At 39.3% G+C, this 25,197-nt stretch overlaps 4 protein-coding genes across 4 annotated transcripts; 2 read left to right on the forward strand and 2 right to left on the reverse strand.

The window, feature by feature from the left end:
• Nucleotides 1-475: 475 nt before the first annotated feature.
• On the reverse strand, nt 476-3,517 carry LOC131326703 (protein TIFY 10A). The gene is made up of 5 exons (XM_058359558.1): nt 3,014-3,517; nt 2,250-2,397; nt 1,309-1,589; nt 1,138-1,195; nt 476-889 (listed from the first exon to the last, which is right to left on the reverse strand). Exons 1-5 carry the CDS (start codon nt 3,150-3,152, stop codon nt 766-768), a joined length of 750 nt encoding a protein of 249 aa, XP_058215541.1. The 5' UTR covers nt 3,153-3,517; the 3' UTR covers nt 476-765.
• Nucleotides 3,518-7,223: 3,706 nt separating this feature from the next.
• Nucleotides 7,224-13,707, reverse strand: LOC131326617 (probable polygalacturonase). The gene is made up of 5 exons (XM_058359462.1): nt 12,974-13,707; nt 11,082-11,202; nt 9,977-10,225; nt 8,975-9,128; nt 7,224-8,003 (listed from the first exon to the last, which is right to left on the reverse strand). Exons 1-5 carry the CDS (start codon nt 13,403-13,405, stop codon nt 7,478-7,480), a joined length of 1,482 nt encoding a protein of 493 aa, XP_058215445.1. The 5' UTR covers nt 13,406-13,707; the 3' UTR covers nt 7,224-7,477.
• Nucleotides 13,708-17,312: 3,605 nt separating this feature from the next.
• On the forward strand, nt 17,313-19,902 carry LOC131326986 (photosystem I chlorophyll a/b-binding protein 6, chloroplastic). The gene is made up of 5 exons (XM_058359929.1): nt 17,313-17,469; nt 17,779-17,943; nt 18,598-18,635; nt 18,823-19,337; nt 19,679-19,902. Exons 1-5 carry the CDS (start codon nt 17,417-17,419, stop codon nt 19,706-19,708), a joined length of 801 nt encoding a protein of 266 aa, XP_058215912.1. The 5' UTR covers nt 17,313-17,416; the 3' UTR covers nt 19,709-19,902.
• A 1,015-nt stretch (nt 19,903-20,917) lies between these two features.
• LOC131326951 (pollen receptor-like kinase 3) lies at nt 20,918-24,004 on the forward strand. The gene is made up of 2 exons (XM_058359873.1): nt 20,918-22,424; nt 22,891-24,004. Exons 1-2 carry the CDS (start codon nt 21,131-21,133, stop codon nt 23,457-23,459), a joined length of 1,863 nt encoding a protein of 620 aa, XP_058215856.1. The 5' UTR covers nt 20,918-21,130; the 3' UTR covers nt 23,460-24,004.
• Nucleotides 24,005-25,197: the final 1,193 nt, after the last annotated feature.

Raw genomic sequence — 25,197 nt, forward strand, 5'->3', positions numbered from 1 at the left:
AAAATGGACAAAATTATGCTTGCCAATACAGCTGCATTAACGCTCACGATCATCAAACCATTTTGGCAATGGCAGGCCAATAAGTTGTCAACCAAAATAACCACATTTTCTGAATCCAACTCTTTATGTTTTTTTTTTTTTTTTAAATGCAGAATGTCCCGAACCAACTTGCACGCACTCCGAACTAATTCCTACCGCCCCTTCCATAGCCTTTCCTCACGCTTACGCATGAGAGTGAGGTAATCCCAAAAGTAGCCAGCTACGACTCCAAGGAGAATCTAACCAAAGACCTTAATCAGTTTTCTAGGGGTTCATTTCACAATCCTTGCCTATACGCTTGCATCATACTGTTTGTCCCTAAATCTTTTACTCTTTGTGTGACTTGATTCATATACAAAATGGGAGAATCAACAGTGACTACCAGACAGGCCCTAAAAACTTTCTATTTAACAGTTCATGCAGCCAACTACAAATATTCACATAATAAAAATACTCATTTCCGATCAAGATAAGGAATCACAATTAGGTACTCCTATAATGAATTCATGAACATACAAGCAACGGAGAAAACCTTGATTCAAACTAAAGAAACTAACAATTAGATTGCAGCTTTGTGGATCCATAGCCAAACAGGGCCCACAAAAGAGTTAAAACACAAGATTGCAGTGTTAATTAACTGATAATGCACAACCAAAATTGTCGCTCAAACTGGACCGGTGATTGGGCGAGATAGCAGCAGTGCTAAGTAACTAAAATGCGGGAAAACTAAAATTGTGGCTCAAACTGGACCGATGGTTGAGCCGCCAAACCGAGCCATGATTTGCTTTCAGCTGGTTTGGGAGGAGATGCTTTTGAGTTGCTTGTTTGGTAAGGTGCTTTTGCCGTAATCCTGTATGAATACCACAACAGATCAACATGATCAACCCCATGAACAGAAAGGATTTCATTTGAATGACTTTTCCTCTCATTTTTTGACAACATGAACATTATACAAAACCTCAAGCACAAAGTGTAAACTCAAAACATTTTTTCCAAAAGGGTTAGCCATTTAAAACTACCCCGTTCACCTACAGCTAATTCAACCAATCAACCAGAAATCAAACAGAAAGACATTTTCAATTGCTTACAAATGCCTACCTATCTTTTCTCTTCTCCAAGAAACGGGTGAGCGATGCTTTTCTTGCAATTGGTAGATCTGCAATAAAAAGGAAAAACCCACATCAGATTATTAGTAAGTATGCAACAACTAACTCTGTCAACATAGCACGATTGTTCACGAAGCAATTTTGGAAGGATGAAGTAGATTACCAGAAACGATCGGTTGGGGAGCACGTTGGATGCACTCTTGCATCATATTATTGCCAAAATTAGGAACAACAGGACTTGAGCTAGTAGGAATCAAATTAGTTTGTTCGTTTGGTTTCTGGACGGCTGTCGATGCAAACGTGCTAGGGCTATTGTGGGTGCTTCCCTTGCTAGCTAAGAGCATGACTTCCTTCGCCTTGTCCGCCGTTAAATCGTTAAACACGATCACTTGTCCAGCATAGAATATGGTCATTTGTGCAGTTTCTGGTTCTGACTTTTTTACACTGCACATGAATCAGAATTTATCATGAGTTGTGAAATTCTTTGCACGTTGTGTATAGACAAAACGTGGTTAATTTATTACTAAGTAGTTTCCACGTACATCAATAATGAATACATTATGAATCCTCATATGTATCCATTTAATTCGACAGAACCATTTACATCTTAGTATCTCTATTCACAGCTTGTATCCATTTCTATCAGTCAAAAAAGAAGAAAAGAGAAGGTAGACAGGAAAATTTTGATTCTCTTTTTCTGGGGTTTGACGGTCAGGTGTCCGGACTAGCTTATACGCACCTCGATTATTACAAATCCTCAGTCCGGTGATAGACAGCCCATCCACACAAAAAAAAAAAGGATTCTCTAAGAAGCAGGTTTTGGGTTATTTTATTGGCGCCCTAATTCTATTGTTGGTTTTGATACCATGAAAGAAAATAGAGAAAGAGCCCGCCCTTCAAGAGAACAAAGATAGAAAACCATTTTTCAAAAACTAATTAAAATTCAAAGACCTTAAACAACCAGGCATTTTTTCCCCTCCATTTTACCGTATCAATCTCGTATTATTTCTAACAAATTGATCATGGGTGCCTCACTAGTTTTAGGAGAGAGAGAGAGAGAGAGAGAGAGAGAGAGAGAGAGAGAGAGAGAGGAGTCTTGCGCACCTGGAATCAAAACCAGATTGCAGGGGAAATAAGTCCATAGAAGAGAAACTTCGAGACATTGGAGGCGAATTACGGGTCGAGACCTCCCCGGGCTTCTCAGCCATCGGGAACAAATTCATTGTGGTGGCAGTTGCCGCCGTCGACATGCCTGCAAAATTCCCAAACAAATGACGAAACGTCATCAGATCTGTTTTCAAACGGGAAGCAAAAGCACCTTATAGAAAGAGAGGGAACAAAAGGGGGAAAGTTTCCATCTTTGTAGGCAAAAATTCAGCTTGGATGTGGAACAAATGAAATATCACAAATTTCGGATCTTAGATTTGAAATTTAAACACGTTTTCCTTATTCTCCATTGCGTTTACCAATTTAAATTACGGCAAACACGCAACACAAGGAATAAAATAAAAAAAAGCGGGAAAATTATTACTGACAAATAGCGAGAAAGATAAACTATAATTTGAGATACAATTTTTTTAGAAATAACATAAGGGGAATTTCAAAAAAATTCTCCTAAATTCTACTTCTTTTCCCAAGTTCCAAGCGGAGGTAGCCGTGTTTTGTTTTTCACCAAGAAATGCACGAAATAGTTCCCAATTGTAATTCCCCAATTTAAATGCTAATAACAAGAGGCAAAGGAACAAAAGCCAAATCTTGAAGAAAACAAAAGAGAAGGAGAATATAAAGAGAGAGCCAAAAATATGACGCAAAATACGGAACGTGAACAAACCCAAAAATATAAGTATACTAGTAAGCGAGTAGAGTACCGAGGCCGAGATCTCCGAAGCTGCCCTTCTCCTTCAAGTACTGACTCAACAAGCTACACGTCTGCGAGAAATTCGACGACTTCTCCGGCCTCTGCCCGGCGAACCTCCCGGAATCCGCGATCTCCGACGAACTCGACATACTTATCCGGCGACCCAAACAACAACCCCGCCCAGCCAGATGTTATTCCCTCAGAAATGAATCGAAGAGGCAACCGCTTTTTCCTTTCTATGTATGTATAACTATGTATACCTGCTCTCTCTCTCTCTCTCTCTCTCTCTCTCTTGTTCTATGTTATAGTAGTATATGTATACGTGGGTCTCTCTCTCTCTCTCTCTCTCTCTCTCTCTCTCTCCACTTGTTGTAGCGCTGTGCAGGTGAGTGAGAATCGCAAGAGTTATCTAGGAGGGAGGAGTATTTGTTGGTGGTGGGGTGGAGAGTCTGCAGACCGTGTAAAAGCACACGAGGAATATATGGGGGCTTTTGGGCGTCTTCCTTGCATTTTCCAAGTGGGGGTGGTTGATTGATTTTTTTAGTATTTTATTTTTTCTGATTTAATAATAAGTACTATCATTATTCTATTTGTCAGCTTTGCTTTGTTTTTCTCCGGCACTTTCAAACACGTGTTTTTTTGCATTTAATAAGTCGCCTCAGTGCGTCTAGTCTTTTTCAAAACCCCCTCACGGGCCTCACCCCACCTTACCCTTGTCTTTCCGGACATTTACAACGTTTGCCACTTGTTTAGGAAAAATTCTCCCCTTTCGTTCTATATTGAGAGTCTTACTTTTTCTCTCTTGTTATTTTTTAAATTAAAAAAACAATTACTTCCGTATATAATTTTTTGAATTTTTCGCATCTTATTAAAGATCTCAATTAGTACTTTTATTTGGTGTGAAAACTTCAAAAAATTATACACAATAATAGTTGATTTTTTTATTTAAAAAATGACACAATTTTTCGTGATGAAATTTCAATATGAAAAGGATGGAGTAGGTGGTCCTGGGTTGCATGGTTGGCGGTGCGGCAACCCTGAAATGGGGGACCCTGCTGGGTGTTGGCTTCATTCGAGCCGTCCATGCTCGATAATGGACGGTTCAAATTTCATTTTGGTCAAACAGATCTCAACCGTCTAGTTGAGGTGAAATCTGAACCGTCCATTACAGAGTATGAACGGCCCGGATGGAGCCAGCACCAATGTTGCCCCTTATTTCAAAACGAATTCATCTTGCCCAAAAAAGAGAGGGAAACACTAGATTGAAACCCTTTAATTCACATGTTTCAAAATAAAGTTATTATGAACCCATCTCAAATGATATCCAAACAATTTAAAAAATAGCAAGAGTAATAAGTGGAGAGAAATGTTGAAAATAGGAAAAATTTAGTGAATTTTTTTTGAAAAATGCTTTTTGAAAAGGGAAATGAACAAGGCATTAATTTTTGGCATTACATATGTTCTCGACATATTCTGAAAAAATGAATAGTTTGAATTATTGACACGATCCCAAAACAAGATGAAACTAGGCCGTCTACTCCATTTACAGGAGAGAATCCGGTTCCAATTTTCTCCTTCTTTCTATACCTTTCGTAACGTGCGGGCTGAAACCACTCCTTTCCATATTTTTCTTGGTCCGAACTCCTTTCCTATATTGATAAGAAAATAAAAACGTGTGCAATGAAAAACAAAATCCTAAAAGGCAAAAAATAACAGGACATTAACTTGTTAGTGTTTTAGTACTTAAAAAGGAGGATCCAGAAAGGAAAAATATTACACCACAAATTGCAAAAAATAAAAAAGGAGAGGCTTTTTAAAGATCCCAAACAGGGCCTAAGGATTCACTCATTAATATTGCATGCTTGTCGTGCACTTTGTTGCAAACTACTACTACATTGATGGAATAGTTGGTCAAGAAACTACTACTCTACCTAATTGGAGAGCTAAACAAAAATACCTAACTGCGAAAAAAAAATCATAGAGACACGTTACTTGTCATTTACGTTGCACTTTTCATTTTGTAAGTTTTTCATATAACTAAATATGGCCTCACCTAAATCTCATTTAGAGCAAGCTAGTTCGATGGTCGTCATTTTTTGGAACCATAGGAAGCCATTTTTTTTTTTTTGGTTCTAATTAAAATGGCACAACGTCAACATTGAACCATCCTTGCCATGATCGATCACTAATCACAACTGAAAAGGAAAAAGAATTGTACCAACAAACACAATAGGCTAATCGAAAAGTGGTCGGAATTGGAAAACGTCGCCAAACTATCCTTAATTTCTTTTTGGAAAACGTCGGACGACCCTTCCATGTTGCTGGAGTGCCCTTAAATGAAAAAATAAACCAGGAACTAAATAGAGAATACCTGATGGAAAGTTCCTAGAGTCGCCATTTTTCTAATTAGGGATCTCTTCGGGTGGTCTGGTAGAGAGAGTGAGATCAGTAATTTCCTATAGCCGTAGGAAGGAGTGATTCGGTATTAAATTTGGAACTGTTTAGTTCTAGTAAAATAGTAGAACAAAGCACTGAAGTGAAATTAGGAGGACCATTTATATAAATTTCACTTCGTAAAATTATGATCACACATTTCTGACAAGATAATTAATAATTTAATTAAAAACTTTGACCAAATTTCCCAAACAGAAACACTACAGTGACCGGCCACCGACCCTGTGTGGGGTCCACTCCGGGCCCCGCACGAATGATCCGAGCCGCTCAATAATTTTTTTTAAAAAAAACCGAGTGGGCTGCGTGTGAAATAAGCTCAATACGATGTGTGTATGTGCTCGATCCGAGCTGTTCCAAAATCAGATGATCCGAGCCGTTCAAAAATGAAAGTTTGGAACGAGCACGTACACACATCGGATTGAGCTTATTTCCCACGTAGCCCACTCGGTTTTTTTTTTTTAAATTATTGAGCGGCTCGGATCATTCGTGCGGGGTCCGGAGTGGACCCCACACGCGGTCGGTGGCCGGTCACCGACCCCAAGATCGGTGACTGTAGCACTGCTGTTTCCCAAATCGGTACCAGTTCAGATTTTCAAGAAACACTTTGATAAAATCAATCTGTGTTTGGATTTTAAGAAAGATTTTCGGGTTTAATGACATAGAGAGAGAGAGAATGAGGCCCGTTTCAGAAATCTTCTTAAAAAATAAGCAGCTTATTTCATATTTTTAAATTCAAAAATAATGTAAATAAAAAATAATTTTTTAATTTTTTTTGCACCGTATAAAAGATCTTGATGGGATCTATCAAACAAGATCCATATTGGTAGGAAAATTATTTGCGTAAATATATTATTTTTAAACTTGAAATTATCTTCTTAAAAAATAAGTACTTATTTAAAGTTGCGAAACGGAGCTAGTAAAACTTATTATGAACGGTGTGCAAAAAAAGAGGTATTATGAACGGTGTGCAACGAAAGAGGTTAGTTCGGGAGGCCCAAATAAAACGGAACCAAGTTTGATTCCTGTTTTTAATGTTTTTTGTTTTCTTTAATAAAAGAAAAGTCGTGTCCATGTGAAGTGTTTTTTGTTTTTGTTTTTGAACAACGTGCCCATGTGAAGCGAACTTGGAGATTTTTGAAGACTCAAAGGTTTCAGCCGACGTGTTTCGAAAGGCTTTTCATATTCGTCACGTGATCTGCGTGCGTGTCTCCATTGACAAATGACCACCCAAGGCCAAACAAACAACAATAACCTTCTTTTACAAATTTCCTTTCAACCCCAAAGAATTACCACTTTGCCCGGACAGGAAGTAGGAACCCGGCTCAACTGCAAAGAAGGTTGTCCAGTTCAATTTAAACTGTTCATCTTAAAAATCAATGGTTCAAATTTGTTGAATCTATTATCAGTAGAAGCCTTTTGTTAACGGTGAAGGATTGAAAACAAATCTAGACCGTTAAAAACACTATCCGACGGTTGCGATCGTTTGAACCGCACCTACGCAGTGCAGAAGCTAAATTCCCCAGAAAAAGAGCATATCCCTATTTCATCATTCTCATTTCTCATATTAAAGCTAAGGATGTTTTCATCTTGCTTTTCCAAATATACTTTATACATATATGTGTGTATCTATCTATAAACCAGCTGGAGATTTTAGAGCAAATCTTCTACAAAACACAATCTACAATTTTGGTGGCCATGTCCGGGGTATTTACCCATCCCCGGTGAATATAAACAACAAAGAGCAGAAGACAGCTGTTCTTCACATATGGCACAAATTTAACAGTATCGTGTAATCTTACGAATATCTTGCAGTATATACAATCCCTGAAAAAAACAAAGTTACAGAGGGAGAAAGGGAAAAAAAAAAAAATGAAGTATACTCCTAAAAACAAGACAAAACCTAACTTTAATCCAGGCCAACCAATGTGCCTGGGCGTGGATGACACATATTTCTTGACCACTAGAAAATATGCCCCAGAACCAAAAAACAGGGAGAAAACAAATAAACCCGGCCGTATTATCAGAAGTCATAATCGATATCTGTCATGTTTTGTGAAACAGATCGCTTGACAAGCCGTCCTTGTTCATCGTACAGATCAAGGTTCTCGCAGGGTGCAGGGAAAACAGTCCCTATGACGCGGCCCTCAACATAGGCGCACTGGAATATATGCTTCTTCTTATATGTTATCCCCACTGACATATCCCTAAAAGTTACATTCCTAATCGGAATTTCTTCGCTCCCTTGCACGCGAACGGGCACGCGAACTCCTTCACCGTGAATTGAAGTGTAGCTTATGTCCTCAAGCACCGGGACCGCCTTGGGATCAAAATCATCATCGGGGTGTTCATTGTAGTCTGTTTTAATGACAATCCCAACACGTACATTGTCAAAGGTTATGTTCCTATATGTTATCTGTCGAACATAACCTCCTCTACCAGGACTGGTCTTGATCCGAACAGCACGCCTTGAACTCCACACGTAAAGGTTTTCGATGGTGACATTTGAGACCCCACCAGACATCTCACTGCCTATCGATACCCCAGCGCTGTCACAAATTAGGCAAAAGGTAGGTCAGAATGACTATGGGAAGACTTACAATTCAAGCCCTTTGTTTTAAAGGTGTGAAGTGCTTTTTTTTTGTTTCGAATTGAAGGTTTGAAATGTTTCACATTATGAATTATCAGTCCAAACACAAAGATAGCACAAGGCTACAATGTGAAACAATTGTAAGACATGTTTCAATCAGGCAACCAACTGAAAATATAACTACGTATTACTCATCTTAATTTTCTTCATACTTGCGCCTTTTCTGTAAGTCAAATTATTGTCCATTTTTGGGACTATAAGAAGCTCTCTTGCCAAACACCTAACAATTTATCTTAACCAATGTAAGCATAGGAGTCAAAGATATCAAGCTTCGGGAGATGTAAATTTTGGAGGCACCTTCACTTGAAATCTCTATTCATGACAGCATATCAGAAGGCCAGAGCAATTTAGAAATCCCCACGGTTCATACCAAAAAATGCAGACAAATTACAGCAAACAAATAGGAGTAGTGAATTTTTTTCAACTCTAGCGTGTTGCGCATTTGGAAGTCTGTTCGGACACAATACACCTTCATTCCATAACAGTTCAGTGATCCCATAGCAATTCCTATTTATTTCATTCAGATTTTTTAATATAAACCAAAAAACTGTAGAGTTGGGCTTTGGCAAGACAACACAAGAAAATTGGTCATAATGCAAGAAAAAAGTATATTCTATTAATTTAGTTTATTCAAGCCTTCCCCTTCCATACCACGTTACCGTTACCGATCCTTGTTCTCAAACGATCTGCATTCCAAGAAACAACAGGCACATATACTAAACAAGCTCCATGGAGCAGTTTGCTATCATTTTCCCGATGCCTCAAACCCAACAAAATCCAGAGATATAAGACTACATGAAACAATGATAAGTAGGCCAACAAAATCCAAAATAAAGGACTATAGGAGACAATGATAATTACAACTCTTACCTGACCATAGAGCGGACAACAAGGTTTCGAATGAGAATATTCTTTGAGGGGCGCCCGTAAGCAATGCCATACTGATCCCAACCACTCTTTATTGCAATGCCATCGTCCCCCACACTTATGTAACAGTCCTCAATTATCATATCCTCGCAAGAATCTGTTTACACCATAGTAAGAGCATGTGTACCAGAGTAGGTATTTACATGGTTTTAGGTAAAATAGAGAACAAAAAGTAAACTGCACCAGAATAAGTAAACAAGAAGGCAAACTAACTTTGTCAGAAAGCTTCGGCATTTCAAGCGAGGCACTGTAGCATAGGTATATATTAAACAACCGTTATTTCTTCTCTCTCCTCTCTCTCTCTTCTATCTTCTTTCTCCACTCTCTCTCCTCTGTCATTGGGAAAGTATAATATTTTGTAGTATTTTATAAGAATAGAGATGATAATAGAGAGGATTGGTGTAGGGTTGAGAGAGATTTGAGTAGGTAAAATGAAAAAAAAGTACTATTGAGTAGGTAAAATACAAATTCATTGGTGTACATGCTCTAAGCTTTTACAATATACCTAATCCGAACTTCTTCTTTTTTTTTTTTGGAGGGGGGGGGGTTGCATATTTAGCTACATGAGCTAAGATATAAGCTAAAGTTTACAAACATGTAGTGGCAAAAAAATGTATTATCCTTTCCCCTGACCACATTGGTTATCAATGTCCTAAATGTAGCGCATGCACATGAAAGAAATATACAACCCCATCGAGCTCCAACATCTTTTGAAAGCTAAAATGAATTCTCCATGTTCAATATCACAAGATTTTCAACAATTTAATCCAACAAGCTGTGATGTGTTTCATTTGCTGTTTGTCCCATAAAAGAGTCCACTAATAAAACAGCGGTTTAGATTAATAAGCTGGCGTCACAGACAACTAACGAAACATAATCCGAGGACATCAGCCAATTTAGCTCATCGCAGGTTTCACTAGCAAAAGGTAACTGCAGCATACTTACCGGGATCTATTCCATCTGTGTTGGGAGCTTCAAAAATGGGAGCCAAAATGGTAACATTTCTAACAGTCACATTCTTGCAGTCATATGGATGTAGTGTCCAAAAAGGAGAATCGCGTAAAGTGATGTTAGAAATAACAATGTCACTTGACCACATGATCTGCACAAGTGGACCCCTGGTGTTGTTGAGGAGCTTCTGCCGATACTTTTTCCACCATGTTTGCCCTTGTCCATTAATGGTCCCATTATGACCTGTTGGTCATCAATAACACGTTTGTAATCAGACCATCTCCACAATTAGACATTTCCGGAGAGATCATATGAACAGCATCGATGTTGAATACTAAGACCACTAGACTTGCCTACAACATGATCATCACATCAGCAGGTGAAGTTATCAGGTGGATCAGTGGCTGGGTTGAGTATTATTTACAAGGATCAAGGAGAAACAAATAAACAAAAGTAAGTGTGGTTTTGAACCCAAATACTCCCTCCGTCCCACAAAGTTAGCCCATTTTGAGAGTTCAAAGTTTTTAAGGGGACATGCATTTAATGCACTTATAACCATTTAAAAGCAATTGTTTTGAACACACAGAGTCTAATGCATTGACCTTTCAAAACAGACATATATTTTAGGAATTTCAATTACGATTGATGGACAAATGAAACAAAAGGATGGAATCTGTATGAGTGAGACACAAATAAAGACCAACTACTTCCGTGATCTCCAATAAAATAGTGCTGACACATCTGAGAAACAAGGAATGCAACTATTAGACCAAGTTATGATGCTTCAGAAGTCAAATCAACTTAAGCAAAAGCATTTTTTCCTGTAAATAAGGGAGAAAAACACTTGGTAGACAGCTTCAATTTGGTCTTAACTTTCCTCAAGAAGGTCGAACTGAAAATTTAAAAACTATTTCCAGTAAAGCTGTATTAAAAGACTAAAGATGATGCTTGAGGCTAAGAGGCATGAATTTGAGTCGGTAAAGAAAATTTGCATTCTACTGCAGTCAGAAAGTGAAGAGTCTGAAGACACTCTCAAGGTTATCTATGTCCACAGAAACTGAAAGAATTTCCACTGGGGAAGAGAGGACTAAAACTCTACCTGTAATAACGACATCTTTTAGATTTTGACCATGAATCAAACTTCCATATCGAGGTCCAGGATGTTCTCTCCCTTTCCCATACGAAGGCAATGGAGGCATGAGAGGCCAGTACTTCTGATCCTGTTTAATACCACATAAAGAGAAAAAGAAATAGATACTGATTAAGCAATAGGTTTGCTTGCAGTTAAAATTTCAGCCATAGACAATATAGTTCAACCAAGTGCCCTACAGATCTGTTAACTTCTGAAAAGATGGAGGGTATATGGGCAGAGTACATGTTACAATCAAGAAAACCCATATCGTAAGATTTGAGTTCAACCTGGCACTGCTTGATGGGAATATAAACTATATAATAATATGTGGATCCACAAAAGGTCTACGTATCATTTGACATGATGGACCCACACATTGGAATCTGGGAAGAGACTGATCCCCAAACTGAGAGTTATATAGAAGTTATCATTGCATGACTTGTAACAACAATCTAGTATTGAACAGCCCGATAGAGCTTAGATTCCCATCCATGAGGTACAGTTAAAGAATCTACCAAAATTCATTTGTTTGGTATTTATAATATGAAAATTGAATGCAAATTCCCAGGCCTCGTATATCTAGGCTCATATAAGCATTCAACCAACTGCAATTGACCAAAAATAAATGCTAAAGAAAGAAGAAGAGAAACTTTCAGTTCCATATAATCAGTTATAATCACAATCCCGACTACAGAAAGCTAAAATATCGTAGGACCCAAATCACAGAGAGACCAGTGTTAAGCTCGCCTCAATGCCTTAAGGCTTGTCAATATAGGTACTCCTATATTAGAGCTTGATGCATGATCAGCAAGCGGTTCACCCAACAGCGTAATCTGAAAAACATACTGTGGCAATCGACGAGATATGAATCATGCTTCTTGGCCCCCAAAAAAAGTTCAAAAGCAATCAAAGGGACAAGATCTCGTAGGTTTTGACACCATTGGCGCTTTCCTGGTAAAAATCCATGTGTATTCAACTTAAAATCATACGCGTTCATATGGATTTAGTTGTTATACTTACACCATAGATTTTGTTAAAGGAGTCTTGATGGATTGTGAGTTACTTGTATTGAAAGCATAGTCTTTGAATTTCCGTATTAGTAGTTGAGAAATTTTCCAAGTATCTCCGTACTAGCAAGTAGCAAATCAACCCATTCAAAAAGGGAGAGTTCAATAAGTAAGTTTTTGAACAAAGTTTTAAAGTGGATATCTTCTGGAAAAATAGATCCATCTATGTTGATCATCTGTTCAAATGAAAATCTAGGTTGATCATGATTATGCTTTGATGGAATTGCAGTCAACTCCCCAAGGGTTCAGCCAGGAAACAATGAAGATACTCGCAACATACCAATCAAAATCCAAATCCTGCAATAAATTCTCAGCTAATAAAAGATTTATTCACAATATCATTTTCCAATCTAGTACCTTATCATTGGATTCACAATTAAGAGTTGTGCCCCCCTCACATTACAACAACACTTTCCACATTTACCATACGCATCCTCCTAATCAAGTAAACTCACAACCATTATGAAAATTATGATACCAAATTGCTGGTCTATACGTTTCAGCCAAAAAGAACAACATTGCTGGTCTATATTACTATTTAGCAGGATAATTACAACCACATGAGAAGCTAAACAGTGCATTTGCAACTTCCATTTTGACGACAGACTCTGAGACATCCAGAACAAAACACAGGCATTCAAAACAACTAAACAAGCACACACCAGTTCACGTAAAAGAGTTCTTTATAAATTTCCGAATTGGGGTATTTTTAAGCAAAGTTGACTCTTTTTGAAAACAACTATCGAAATCCAAATCAAGCATAAACCCAACAAACAGGCAAAATAAACTCACATCGATTCCGAGTATAACAGCGTCTTCAGCTAGGAATAGAGTCATGTGGCTAGTGAGATTAAACGGCGCCGTCAGCCACCTCCCCGCCGGCACATTAAGTTGGCCGCCACCCTTTTTCCCCAGCTTAGAAATTGCCAATATTGCCCTCTGGAACGCCTCCGTATTAAGCGTCACGCCGTCGCCGACCCCACCAAAATCCGTCAAATTAAAGGTCACCGGACGGAGCCTCGGCAAGTCAGATACAGGCGCCAGTCGCCGGAAAATGGGGAAGCCGTGGACGATGTCGCGTTGCCAGACGAAGACGGAGGCGAAGGCGGCGATCCAGAGGAAGGTGAAGAGGGTTTTGTGGGAGGAGAATAGGGTTGGGATCCACCGCTTGATTTCGAGCCGGTTGCTGTTGAACCGGCACGGTGGCGTTGAGGTTTCGACCATCGTGGGCCTTGTTGGATGGGATTAGAGGAGAGGGGAGAGATGTGCGACTGGTGATGTTGAATTCTTGGGGTACATTAGAGAGAGAGAGAGAGAGAGAGAGGGAGGGAGTTGGAAGTTAATGTCAAGTGGGTGAGTGAGATTGAGGAGTGGAAATGGGAGGAGGAGTTGGTGACGGGAGTTGGAGTCGGAGTGGATTGGAAGGGATCAACACGAAGATGATCAAGCGAGAGATTTCGACATGGAAAATTGAAGTTGTTCCTTGTGACGCATTCTCTTCTAGAAAATATATTCCACCAACTAGGCACCTTTGGCCTAGGCTTTCCAAGTTGTTCCTCGTGACGCATTCTTTTCTTTAATTTTTACTATACTATAATAAGAAAATTGAATTAAAATTTTATATTATTTATTCGTTTCGAGTTTTTCAACCATATGAATTAAAAAGTAGTATAAAAATAAAGACAATGTAAGACATATCGTACAACATAAAATTTAAAACAAATTCATTGAGGAATAAGACGAAATAACCAACAACCAACAAGACCGAGCAAAAAAGTTAGGTTAAATGGGACCTTAGAGGCCGGCTTTGTGTGGTGTCTTTCATATGTTAAGCATATCGGCTGTTGAAGTTAAAGTGAAGGAGCCCTCTCCTATTGGTAATTATCTTGGCATACGCGAAACACATATGCCTCCGGAGGTTGGTCTTAATGTTCAGAACATTGATATCTCGTTGGTTAGTGTGTCGGACCCTCTTAGTCCCCTGCAAATAGAAGAGAATTCTCTTCCCCTATCCAACTGTGTGTCTGTTTCTCCGAGGCCTGAACATCGTCAGCTTAGCTTTGAGGATTCCTCATCCGATGGGGTTGGAGATGTTCTTTAGGACACTGTTGTTGGACCTCAGAATCTGCAGTCTAAAAGAATTATGGCTTTCTGGTGACACCGATCAGAAGGTTTGTGGCCCCCATCTCTTAAGCATCCGGGTTATCGAAAAAGAAAGAAGATAAACATCGTAAAGTTGGTGGCCGTGGTCACATGGCAACACAATACCCCACTTGGAGGAAACGTAAACGAGAAATGGTTATTGAGGACAGCTGTGACAACCCTCACACTTACCACATCCCACAACGCTGAGCTTTATATTAATTTATCTTTTATCTCTTGTTCTTTATCCTTGTTTTGCAGCATCGTTACTCATGTAACCGGCGTTGATGGCACTCTTGTGTTATCCTTGTAGAATTTGTGGGGGTCCTTAATAAGTATACGAAATCATTTTTGTTCTTTTCTGCTGAACTGCCGATAGAAGGGAAAAAAACAACAACGGACAACTTATGCATCCATTTGCTTGCTTAATGAGAATATAAAAAGACTGTTTTTTTACTAAATAAAAACCAAAATTATAAGAAATTAATATACTAACTATATGTAAGTATAGTACTCCTATTAGGTCAACTTCTTGATCTCTACCACCATTCATTACCTCCAAATTGTATTTGTAAAAGTTGCCATGAGTCAGTACGTAGTAGATTATTTCATTAACTTAGGACATGCGTGATTCCCGATTGGCTCCACATGGGGGATAAGCTAATTAGATGCTTGTTGCGTCAGGTGAATTATATTACCAGGGGCGGAAGTATTTTCCTTCATCGTTTTTTTTTTTTAATAACTCAGTTGTTCGGATCGATTAACGCACACATCGACGAATTATGGACTGTCCTTCATCGTTAATATCTCGGAAACCCACGTGTCCCTTCTAGCCCTATTCTTAATCTCACTTTTTTAATTGTTCTGCAAAATAATGGGACAATTAAACTTGCCTGCGATGTTTTGGTAACGGTAAAAGTCAAGTAACAAGTAATTCGATTAGAAAAACATTCACTTTCAGATAAAAATCCAACGCAATTCAACTGTCTTCTTCGCGGGGTTTTGAAGTACTGATAGTTGGCACCTATACCATTTAAGATGAAGTATTGTGACGTGTTTGGCTGCTTTATTAATTTTGCTTTCAAATCAATAATGTTGTCCGTCCGTTCAGTAGTACAAGATCTACCAAATTCTCGTTTATACTTGCTTACTATATATAAAGCAGGGACCTAACCTGATGAGTACGAAAGGCCTTGTTTGATCCAGTTCCATTCTGCTAAGGGTCCATGATGTTTAAAGAGCATGAACAAGACCTAATATAAAATAAGCTGAACCGGGCTTGAACTCAGATGGCTTGACACCATTAATCCTATTCCGAACTCGGTATGGAAACCCTGGATGGACAAGTAATTTCGTACACTTGCGCATATTCTTTAAAGGTCTTCTAGATTATTGTACAAATGAAAGGACATGTGACCGCCCACGACACAAAAAGAGAAAGCAAGTCGTTGTGCGAGATTACATTCTTTTTTGCTTCGTCACAGTTAGAGACTAAACTTGATTTTTCGAGGGGCTTTGGTCATTGAAAACACCAACTCAAAGTGTCTCCAAGGCCTACGTTGTTGGAAATTTGGTCTTCACTCTTCATTATGATGAAAGTGATGGCGTCGTCTCTTTAAACTTGGAACGGTAGAAGCATTCGAGTCACGTTAGGAGAACGCTTTCCTAAAGACAGTATTTGCCCCCACCAAAAAGTGTGCACCGGGTTACAGCAAATCCGCCTTCTAGATAAATCAAATCCGAACTCTGGTTCTTTCTATTTGCGTTTGCACAAATGAAGACAGACATAATATTTGCTAAGTAAATGTAAAAGAACCAAGAACTGATACTCTATTTTGAAAAATAACAGAATATCAAGTTGCCATTTCTAGGAAGAGAATGTGTAGAGCGAAAGAGAGCAATTCAGTATGGAATTTTTCAGTCCATTGAATGACTTTACAAATGGTCTATTTATAGAATTATAAGCACTCTTGTATGAAAAGTTGTATCTCTAGTAAACAACCATAAAGAATGGTCATGTCTTTTGAAGACACCAGTTAGGAAAGATCATGTCTTTCAAATACAGTTAATAGAAAGGAACGTGCCTATTAGTAGGCACCCTTTAAACAATTAATTAGGAAGGGTCATGCCTCTTGGAGGCACCCTATAATTCACATCTTTTCCTAACAAACAATCACATCTTTCAAACGAATACACCCCAATTTAATGGGTGTTAGAGCATCCGCAATGGGAATAATCAAATTCAATAACCAAAATGTGTCACGTCAGCATTTGATTATCCATTTAGTTCATAATCAAACTTAACAAATTTTACCTCCACATTGGTTATTTTTGCATCCCTATAAAAAAAACCTCCACAATACGCAATGTACCTATGTCCAATTGCAAACGAGTTTTAATCACATTCGACCACATCAAATTATTCGTCTCGATGAGACGATTCTAATGTGGGGTGTTTTTTAGTTTTGACTTTGGTTATTGGGTTTGGTTATTGAGTTTTGGTTATTGGTAAAAGTTGTTAAATTTGGTTATGGAATGGATGGAATTTGATTATTTGCTAAAAGACTTGTAACTTTGCTTATTACAATGTGAGGTGTTTTTTTAGCATTGTTGTTAAGTTTGTTTATCCATACCAATTTGCTTATTACAATGTGGATGCTCTTACAATCATTTACATAAAGTCACAACTCATGTGAAAAGTGTAGCAACCTTTCAGAAAATTCCAAACTAAAATCCAATTTTATTTTGAAAAACTCCAACAATCGTTTCTAAATTAATGAATTTCACTTGGAAGAAACAAAAAGGTGCACTCCCAAACGGGGCCTTTATCTTGGGCTGGACCTAGGCCCATGGACCTAGGAATCTTCTCTGCCCTAGAAATGGGTACAATTTACATTAACCAGATTCCACAATTTTGTTCAGAGATCCCTGATCCAATTCCATATCCAAACACGTGTCAAATTCATCCACCATTGGCCCCATCTCATGCAATATGACTCCACACCTTCGTTCTAGATAAGCTCTTTTGGCCATGGCAGAGCCACCCTTCTAAAACAACAGTAATAAGCAAAAAAACCTCTGCCATTCTCTCTCATGGCCCTTTCCACTGCCTTCATTACTGCTGCACTGACAACTCCTCCCACTAGGTCGCCGCTCTTCCACTACTCCTTCAGTTTGAAAAAGAGAGTCCGGTTCGAAAAACGAGAATTTTCAAAAAATAAACATTCAAAAAAATTCAAACTTTATATCGCAAATTAGTCGATATCGATGAATTCTTTCAGCTTGTGAATAAAGTTTTGAACTTTTTGGCAAAAATGTAATTTTCTGGAAGTTTTGGCTTGGCGGACTGGACACTCTTTTTGAAATGGAGGTAAGTAGTATAGAACAACTACTGTACAACATGATTTTGGCAAGGCTCTCAATCTGATTCGTCTAAGTTCATGTTTTGGTTACAGGGGAATTCCCAGAAAAGCATCAGGAAAAATTGCGACATGTTTGGCGTCGAAAACTCGTTTAAATGCAACAAAAAAGGGTGGAAGGTCAAGTGTTTGTGAACCACTTCCTCCGGATAGGCCATTGTGGTTCCCTGGTACTTCACCCCCTGAGTGGCTTGATGGCAGGTAACAACTTGAACTGCTCTACTAAAGGTGTTCATGAGCCAATTATTTTTTTAGATTCTTCACCCTTAGATTGATGATTTTGAGATTATAATAGAAATTTGTGAAAGTGATGATATATATACAAATAGTTTTTGCAGAAGAATACTGCGAATTTATAATGAGAATCCAGAAAGTTACTCCCGAGTTTATTTTTGGATATTATATTTCTCTGGTTCATTTCTCATAACGCTTTCTAATCCGGTCTCTGAAACCTAAAATGCAAATCAGCATAATGCTGAATGCGAAACCTCGGCTCCAAAAGAAGAATTTCATCTGGCCTTTTGTTCATTAGCCTATGCTAGGAACCAAATTCAAGGAAAAATACAGTACTGTATCAATATAATGGTACCTTAAATCAAATTGCATCTGGGATTAGTGATTTGAAGAGCATTCTGTTTCTCCAGACATCAAATTGAAGCCATTCCTTCAAAGAACAGATCATTAGAAAGAAAGAGAGAGAATAGGGAAACATCACAAACCACAATTTGCATAGACCTAGTAATACAAAAAGAAGTGCATAGTTTATGTCATAGTACTTGTCACGCTTCTTCATTTCATGTTGAATGATTTTCTTTTTCCTTCAATACTATCTATTTTCCTCTATTCTGATTGCAGCCTTCCCGGAGACTTTGGCTTCGACCCACTTGGTTTAGGTACGCATGTATTCTAGTGTGGCATAGTGAGTTCAAAAACAGCTTCCCTTGGCAGATCGAACATGATTCTTTCCGGTTTCCTCAAAATGAGATGCACAAAAGTTTCAAGCAGTTAATGTTGTTAGGCATTGTTGTTGCAATCGTTGTGGTGTTGGGAGTTGATCTTTTCTTGACATCAATTTGATAGGGTCCGACCCAGATTCACTCAAATGGTTTGCACAAGCGGAGCTAATGCACAGCAGATGGGCAATGCTCGCCGTCGCAGGAATTCTCTTCCCAGAATGGCTAGAAACCTGGGGTAGAATCGAAAACTACTCTTGGTTCGACGCGGGTGCAATAGAATACTTCGCTGACCCAATCACCTTATTTGTGGTCCAAATGATTCTCATGGGTTGGGTTGAAGGACGGAGATGGGCCGATATGCTCAACCCGGGGTGCGTTGACATGGAGTTTGATTTACCCCATAAGACGAAACCGAAACCTGATGTGGGTTACCCAGGCGGGTTATGGTTCGATCCCCTAATGTGGGGGCGAGGGTCTCCACAGCCTGTGATGGTGTTGAGGACTAAAGAGATCAAGAATGGGCGGCTTGCTATGCTTGCTTTCGTTGGTTTTTGCTTCCAAGCTGTTTATACCGGACAAGGACCCCTTGAGAATTTGGCGGCTCACATTGCAGATCCCGGCCACTGCAACATCTTTTCGGTATGTCGTCTTACATCACAAACAAAATCTATTTAGCTATGACGCTAAATGAGGACACACGTTTCACCAACAAAACACAGTTTTGTAAAGCGGAATTCTAGGTCAAAATTGCTTGACTTGTTCTGCTTGGATTGATACGTACTGTGTGCATCAACTGCTGTCTGCTTTGTCTAATCCAAGTCGAACAAATCGATCAACTTTAGGTTGAATTTCGCTTGCAAGATCACAGTTGTTCAAATTCATTACTTAAAGCTCTACATTCACGAGTTGTTTTCATTACTTTAGAGGGCCATGTACAACTATGTAACTTATAACAATGGTTTTCTTCCCTTTTCTTGCAGGCTTTCACATCACAGTGTGTTGTGAACTAGAGCCAGAGGCCAGGATTCATGTAAAATTTTGATGTCTCTTTGTGTTGTTTGAGCAAAGCAAGTGTACAAACTACATTTTTTGCTATTTTACCTAAGAGAAACATAAAAAATAGTCTACACCAAATGAGCTAAAAGATGAGCTAAAATGCATTTGTGAATAGTTGTTCTCTATTTTTACCTATGCATTATTCGTACTCCTTTCTTTTTTTATTATTTATTTCTCTCTCTCCTCCCTCCTTTCTCCTCTCTTTAAACAATAAAGATAATAAAAAAATGAGTGAAAAATATATACTCCATTTTAATTGGAGTTAGGTAAAATAGATAATATTGGTGTAGTGTTGAAAAAGATATGAGTAGGTAAAATGAAAAAAGTGCACTGTTGATTAGCATTTTTACATTTTCATTGGTGTACATGCTCTAAGAAGCATGTAAAGTACTGAATTACAAATTTTGCCTTTAATTTCATTGAACTGTTGTGGGTTTTCATCTTGGCAGTGTTTGAGTCGTTCAGCACCCCTATTGAGCAAATATGTGCAGATTGGGAAAGTAGATCCCCTTGGATTGGGGTTGCAAACGAAAGTCGAACTTGAGAGTGTGTGAGCTCAACTCTGTAAAAATAAAAATTACTTGTACTAAAGCCTGACTCGGGTTGTTTGAGAAACTTGAGCTTGATCAAACTTATATAAAGGAGCCGAACTTATATTGAACTTGAACTCCAGTTCAAAAGCAAATAAGTTCATACCTCCACGCAAGGGTATAGTCACGTACACCAAGGTTATTTGTTGCGGAAAGTTTTTGACAGGGTGTGTACCAAAATAAAATGTACACCAATGTTATTAAGCAACCTAAAAAGTTAGCTTGAGCTCATTTGTTAAGCAATTAACTAAATTTTCAACAAGTCGAGCTCGAACTGTTCATGAGCATCTCGGTTGGTTTGCATGTGTAGCTTGGATTGAAAGAATAGTATCCGGGCGACTTGTTCATAACAGATCATTATTTCCTCCCAATTTCATAAGCTCAAAGCAATTTTACAACGAAGTGAACTGAGCTTTTCATCCCCACCATTTCTATGCTTTCTGTCGAACCAGCCACACCGAGAAACCCGGTTGTGACGATGACATGTTCAAACTCAAACCAATATTTTCAACACATTCCTCTCTCTCTCTCTCTCTCTCTCTCTCCTCCCCACCCCAAGATTCTGAATTCTATTCTTAGAATTTCACAATTCTAGTGGCCTGTTCCACCACCACTCCTTCCCCACCACTATGGCAACCTATCCCAACAATCCCAAAAATAAACAAAACAAAACCACACACTCCCCTCCCCAAAAAAGACTCAGAGACTTCCCCACATCTCTCCGGACAGCGCGGCACGCTTCCTCCCAGCCGGAGCTGTCCCATCACCTCCTCCGCCTCATCAACCATGTCCCCCGCTGCCACCGCTGTTCGTCTCCTCCTCCTCCTCCCCCTACTCTTATCTCTCTCTCCTCTTTCTCGCTCCATACCCGAATCCGACGCCCTCATCAACCTCAAGAAATCCCTCTCAAACACCGGCGCCCTCAGCTCCTGGGTACCGAACACCTCCCCTTGCAACAGCAAAGACCCCTGGGCAGGCGTCATGTGCAACGACGGCGTCTTAACCGGCCTCCATCTCCCCCAAATGGGTCTCTCTGGCAATATAAACGTCGACGTTTTACTCGAAATCCCCACACTTCGAACCATCACCTTGGTTAACAACTCTTTCTCCGGCCCGATACCAGACTTCAGCCGCATCGGCGCTTTAAAGGCTCTTTACTTATCCTTCAACGACTTCTCCGGGGAAATCCCGTCGGACTTCTTCTCCAAAACGCTGTCGTTGAAGAAACTCTGGCTGTCGGGAAACAAATTTTCCGGGAAAATCCCTGACTCGTTGGGTCAAATCCCACATTTGATCGAACTGCGCCTGGAAAACAACGAATTCTCAGGGGCTATTCCGGAATTAGGACAAAAATCTTTAAGTTCCATCGACCTGTCGAATAACAAACTAGAAGGAGAGATTCCAGAGAGCATGTCGAGATTCAGTGCGCGCACGTTTGAGGGGAACCCGGGTCTGTGTGGGAACCCAATTGGAAAAGAATGCCTTCAGAGTGTTTCCAATGCATCACAAGAGCAAGTTTCCAAACCAGCAGATAAATCCGTCACGGGGTGGGTTGTGATTGGCGTATTTGTCACCTTGTTGGCAATTACGGTTGTAATGAGGTCAAGAAAAGGCAAGGAAGAAAAGTTCAACAAGCTGGGAAAGGAGAATCTTGATGAGGTGGTTGAGGTGCGGGTCCACAGTTCGAATCGACGGAGCGTGGACGTGAACCACAGCCAAAAAGGTGGGTCTACCCGGAGAGGGTCGTCCCAAAAGGGAATTGGGGATCTTGTGATGGTGAATGAGGAGATGGGTGTATTTGGGATGGCTGATTTAATGAAGGCCGCGGCGGAGGTGCTGGGGAGCGGAGGGTTGGGGTCTGCTTATAAGGCGGTGATGGCGAATGGGGTGGCGGTTGTGGTGAAGAGGGTGAGGGAGATGAATAAGATGAGTAAGGATTCGTTTGATTCAGAGATGAGGCGGCTGGGGAGATTGAGCCACCAGAATGTGTTGACACCTTTGGCCTACCATTATAGAAAAGATGAGAAGCTGTTGGTGTCTCAGCATGTTTCTAAAGGCAGCTTGTTGTACGTCTTGCATGGTATGAAACTAAAGCTCTTGTTCCCATGGTTTAATCCAAGATCTACATATCAAACATAGTAGTTTTCTTCATGAATCTTTTACAAACACGATACATGGGTCCCGCACACATGACAACCGTTCAGTGTGTGTGGGACTCACAGTTTGTATAAGTGTTTGTGGTGTTAGCATTTTGTTATGTTAATTCCATAAACACCGACAAGAAAAATGTCTTCAATATGGTGCGTAAGTGTTTATCATTTTAGAATTTTTGTTATATTTATCTTGTACTTACGGACACTTTCAAATATAAAACACTTTCTCAGAAAAACTATATGGAAATATGATTAGAATAGATATATTAACATCTTTAAAAAGGAGTTGAACTTTTGACCTTCTTTCTCGTGGCACCTAAGTAAACCGTTGATCCTGTTGGCCTCTTGGCCATTTCCTCAAGTACTTACCGTAGAAACTTTTCTTTGCTCCAGCGGATCGCGGGATTTCTCATGCTGAATTGAATTGGCCTATTCGTCTCAAGATCATAAAGGGTGTGGCCCGAGGTCTGGGTTTCCTCCACTCGGAATTTGCATCATATGAGCTGCCCCATGGGAATCTCAAATCCAGCAACATTCTTCTTGACTCGAGTTATGAGCCACTTCTCTCAGACTATGCCTTTTATCCACTAATCAACAACACTCAAGCTGGACAAGCTATGTTTGCCTTTAAATCCCCAGAAGCCATTCTGTACCAACAAGTCACTCCAAAGAGTGATGTTTTCTGTCTTGGAGTTGTAATTCTCGAAATTCTTACCGGAAAATTCCCTAGCCAGTATCTCAGCAACCAAAAGGGAGGGACTGATATCGTGCAATGGGCCAGATCAGCTGTTTCTGAGAAGAGGGAGAGAGAATTGATCGATCCAGAGATAGCGGGCACTACAAATTCAGTTGCGGATATGGAGAGGCTACTACACATTGGAGCCGATTGTACTGAAAGTAATCTTGATCAACGGATGGACATGAATGAAGCCATTAGGAGGATAGAAGAGATTCAAGACTAAAAGCATTGATTCCAGGATTGTAGATAAGTACAAGTGGCTTTTGTAGTAGAGACGTGTAGACAAGGTTGTCAAAAGGTCCAGCCAATCCTTCAAACACACACACGGTCGATAATGGGAGCTCTCAGAATCCAAAAATTGTGCTGGGAAAAGGGAAAAATAACACTTGGGGGAGTTGAGGTTAAGGTCGATCCCCTTTATGTTGCCCGTGCATTTTGAAGAAAGCACACAGCCAACGTCTATTCGTGCAAAAAAAATCGTTATTTTCGTTCCATTCTTTAAAGTGGAAGTTGGGTTTTTTAAATTAATTTCATGTTAAAAAGCATTTGCGTAAAGTTTTGCCATCCCCAACATTTTGCAGTGAAGTTATGTGGACAGAGGCAGAGTCATCCTCACAAGGTTTGGAGCTGGGAAGGACCTAATAGGGCATTCAATTTCATTTTTCTACTGTTGGTAGCATTCGCGTGTTACCCATGCATGCGTGTGTGTTCGATGTACAGTTTGTATTTCACGTGGGAAAGAGAAAATTTCGTATGCATTTGATATAATGATTGAACATATATACTCTCAGTAGTTTGAAGTTTAATTGAGACCATCTATCTTTTTGTGGCTTTCCCTTCTCTTCTTTCGTAGGTTGGCTACCGTCGTTGAGAAATATGGTGAGCCTATCTTTCTCTGTATGGAAGTGCTGCAGCCACATAGAGATGTGATTAGAGGAAGCCTAAACTTGAACAATACAAGAAGTTAACAGTTTAGGATTTGCTATTTTCTTCTTACCTGAGAACAAATACTACGACCCAATAGCTCAAAAACCCACCAATGTTTATCTTCATATGTCAGACCCAACTCTAGAGCTAACAACGGTCTGTAGAATATGGGAGTGGGAGTCCAACCCATTCTCCAACCAGGCACGAGCAAGAAAGCAAAATTTAAACTAAATATATCTACGCATTGCAGCATCAGAATAAGTTGTTCATGAGATAATATATCGACTATATATATAACAATTAATCGTTTTGTGAAACGCGTAAGACCATCTCACACGACGTGACTATTCCTCTTTTGCCAAACCGATAGTTGAATCTGACTTTCTTTCCTCTAGCCATCGTCGGACGGAATAGCTTATACTAGCCTTGTACACATTACAAAGAGTAGAAAGTCGCTACCATTTACAGTTTACAATGGGACTCGGAAAACTCTTTACACTATAGGCCACGATAAGCATGCTTTATTCACAGAGAACAAGTTATGTCTGCTACGATAATAACAACAATTAATGATTCCCCACTATAAATGACGAGAAGGAAGCAGTGGCGGCTCCAAGAATTTAAAGTAGGGTGTTCAACATTTATCTTAACTCTACCAGTTGATCTATTAACCAATGATACATGTATAAATAGTGCGGTAGAAAAACATAACCTCTATTCTAAAAAAATTAACTACCAAGCGAAATGAGAACTTAAAAATAGATACTATTTTTTTAACAAATATTTTTTTTGAAAGTAGTTGTATTGCTTAGTAGACAGTGTTTTGAGAATGGAGGGGGTAAAATTTTACAGTTGTTCTATATGAGTTCATATTTTGTGCCAACATTGAACCATTTTAATCTACTAAAAACCTTTTGAAAGAAATTATAGCGAGTATGTTGGGACTGACCTTCTCGAAATTGTCGTTCTTTATGATGACATGATGAGATTTTCTATCGCAGTCTTAAATTCGAAGATTATTATTCAAGTTAACG

This window comes from Rhododendron vialii, chromosome 5a (genome assembly GCF_030253575.1).
Source record: "Rhododendron vialii isolate Sample 1 chromosome 5a, ASM3025357v1".
Taxonomy (NCBI): Eukaryota; Viridiplantae; Streptophyta; class Magnoliopsida; order Ericales; family Ericaceae; genus Rhododendron; species Rhododendron vialii.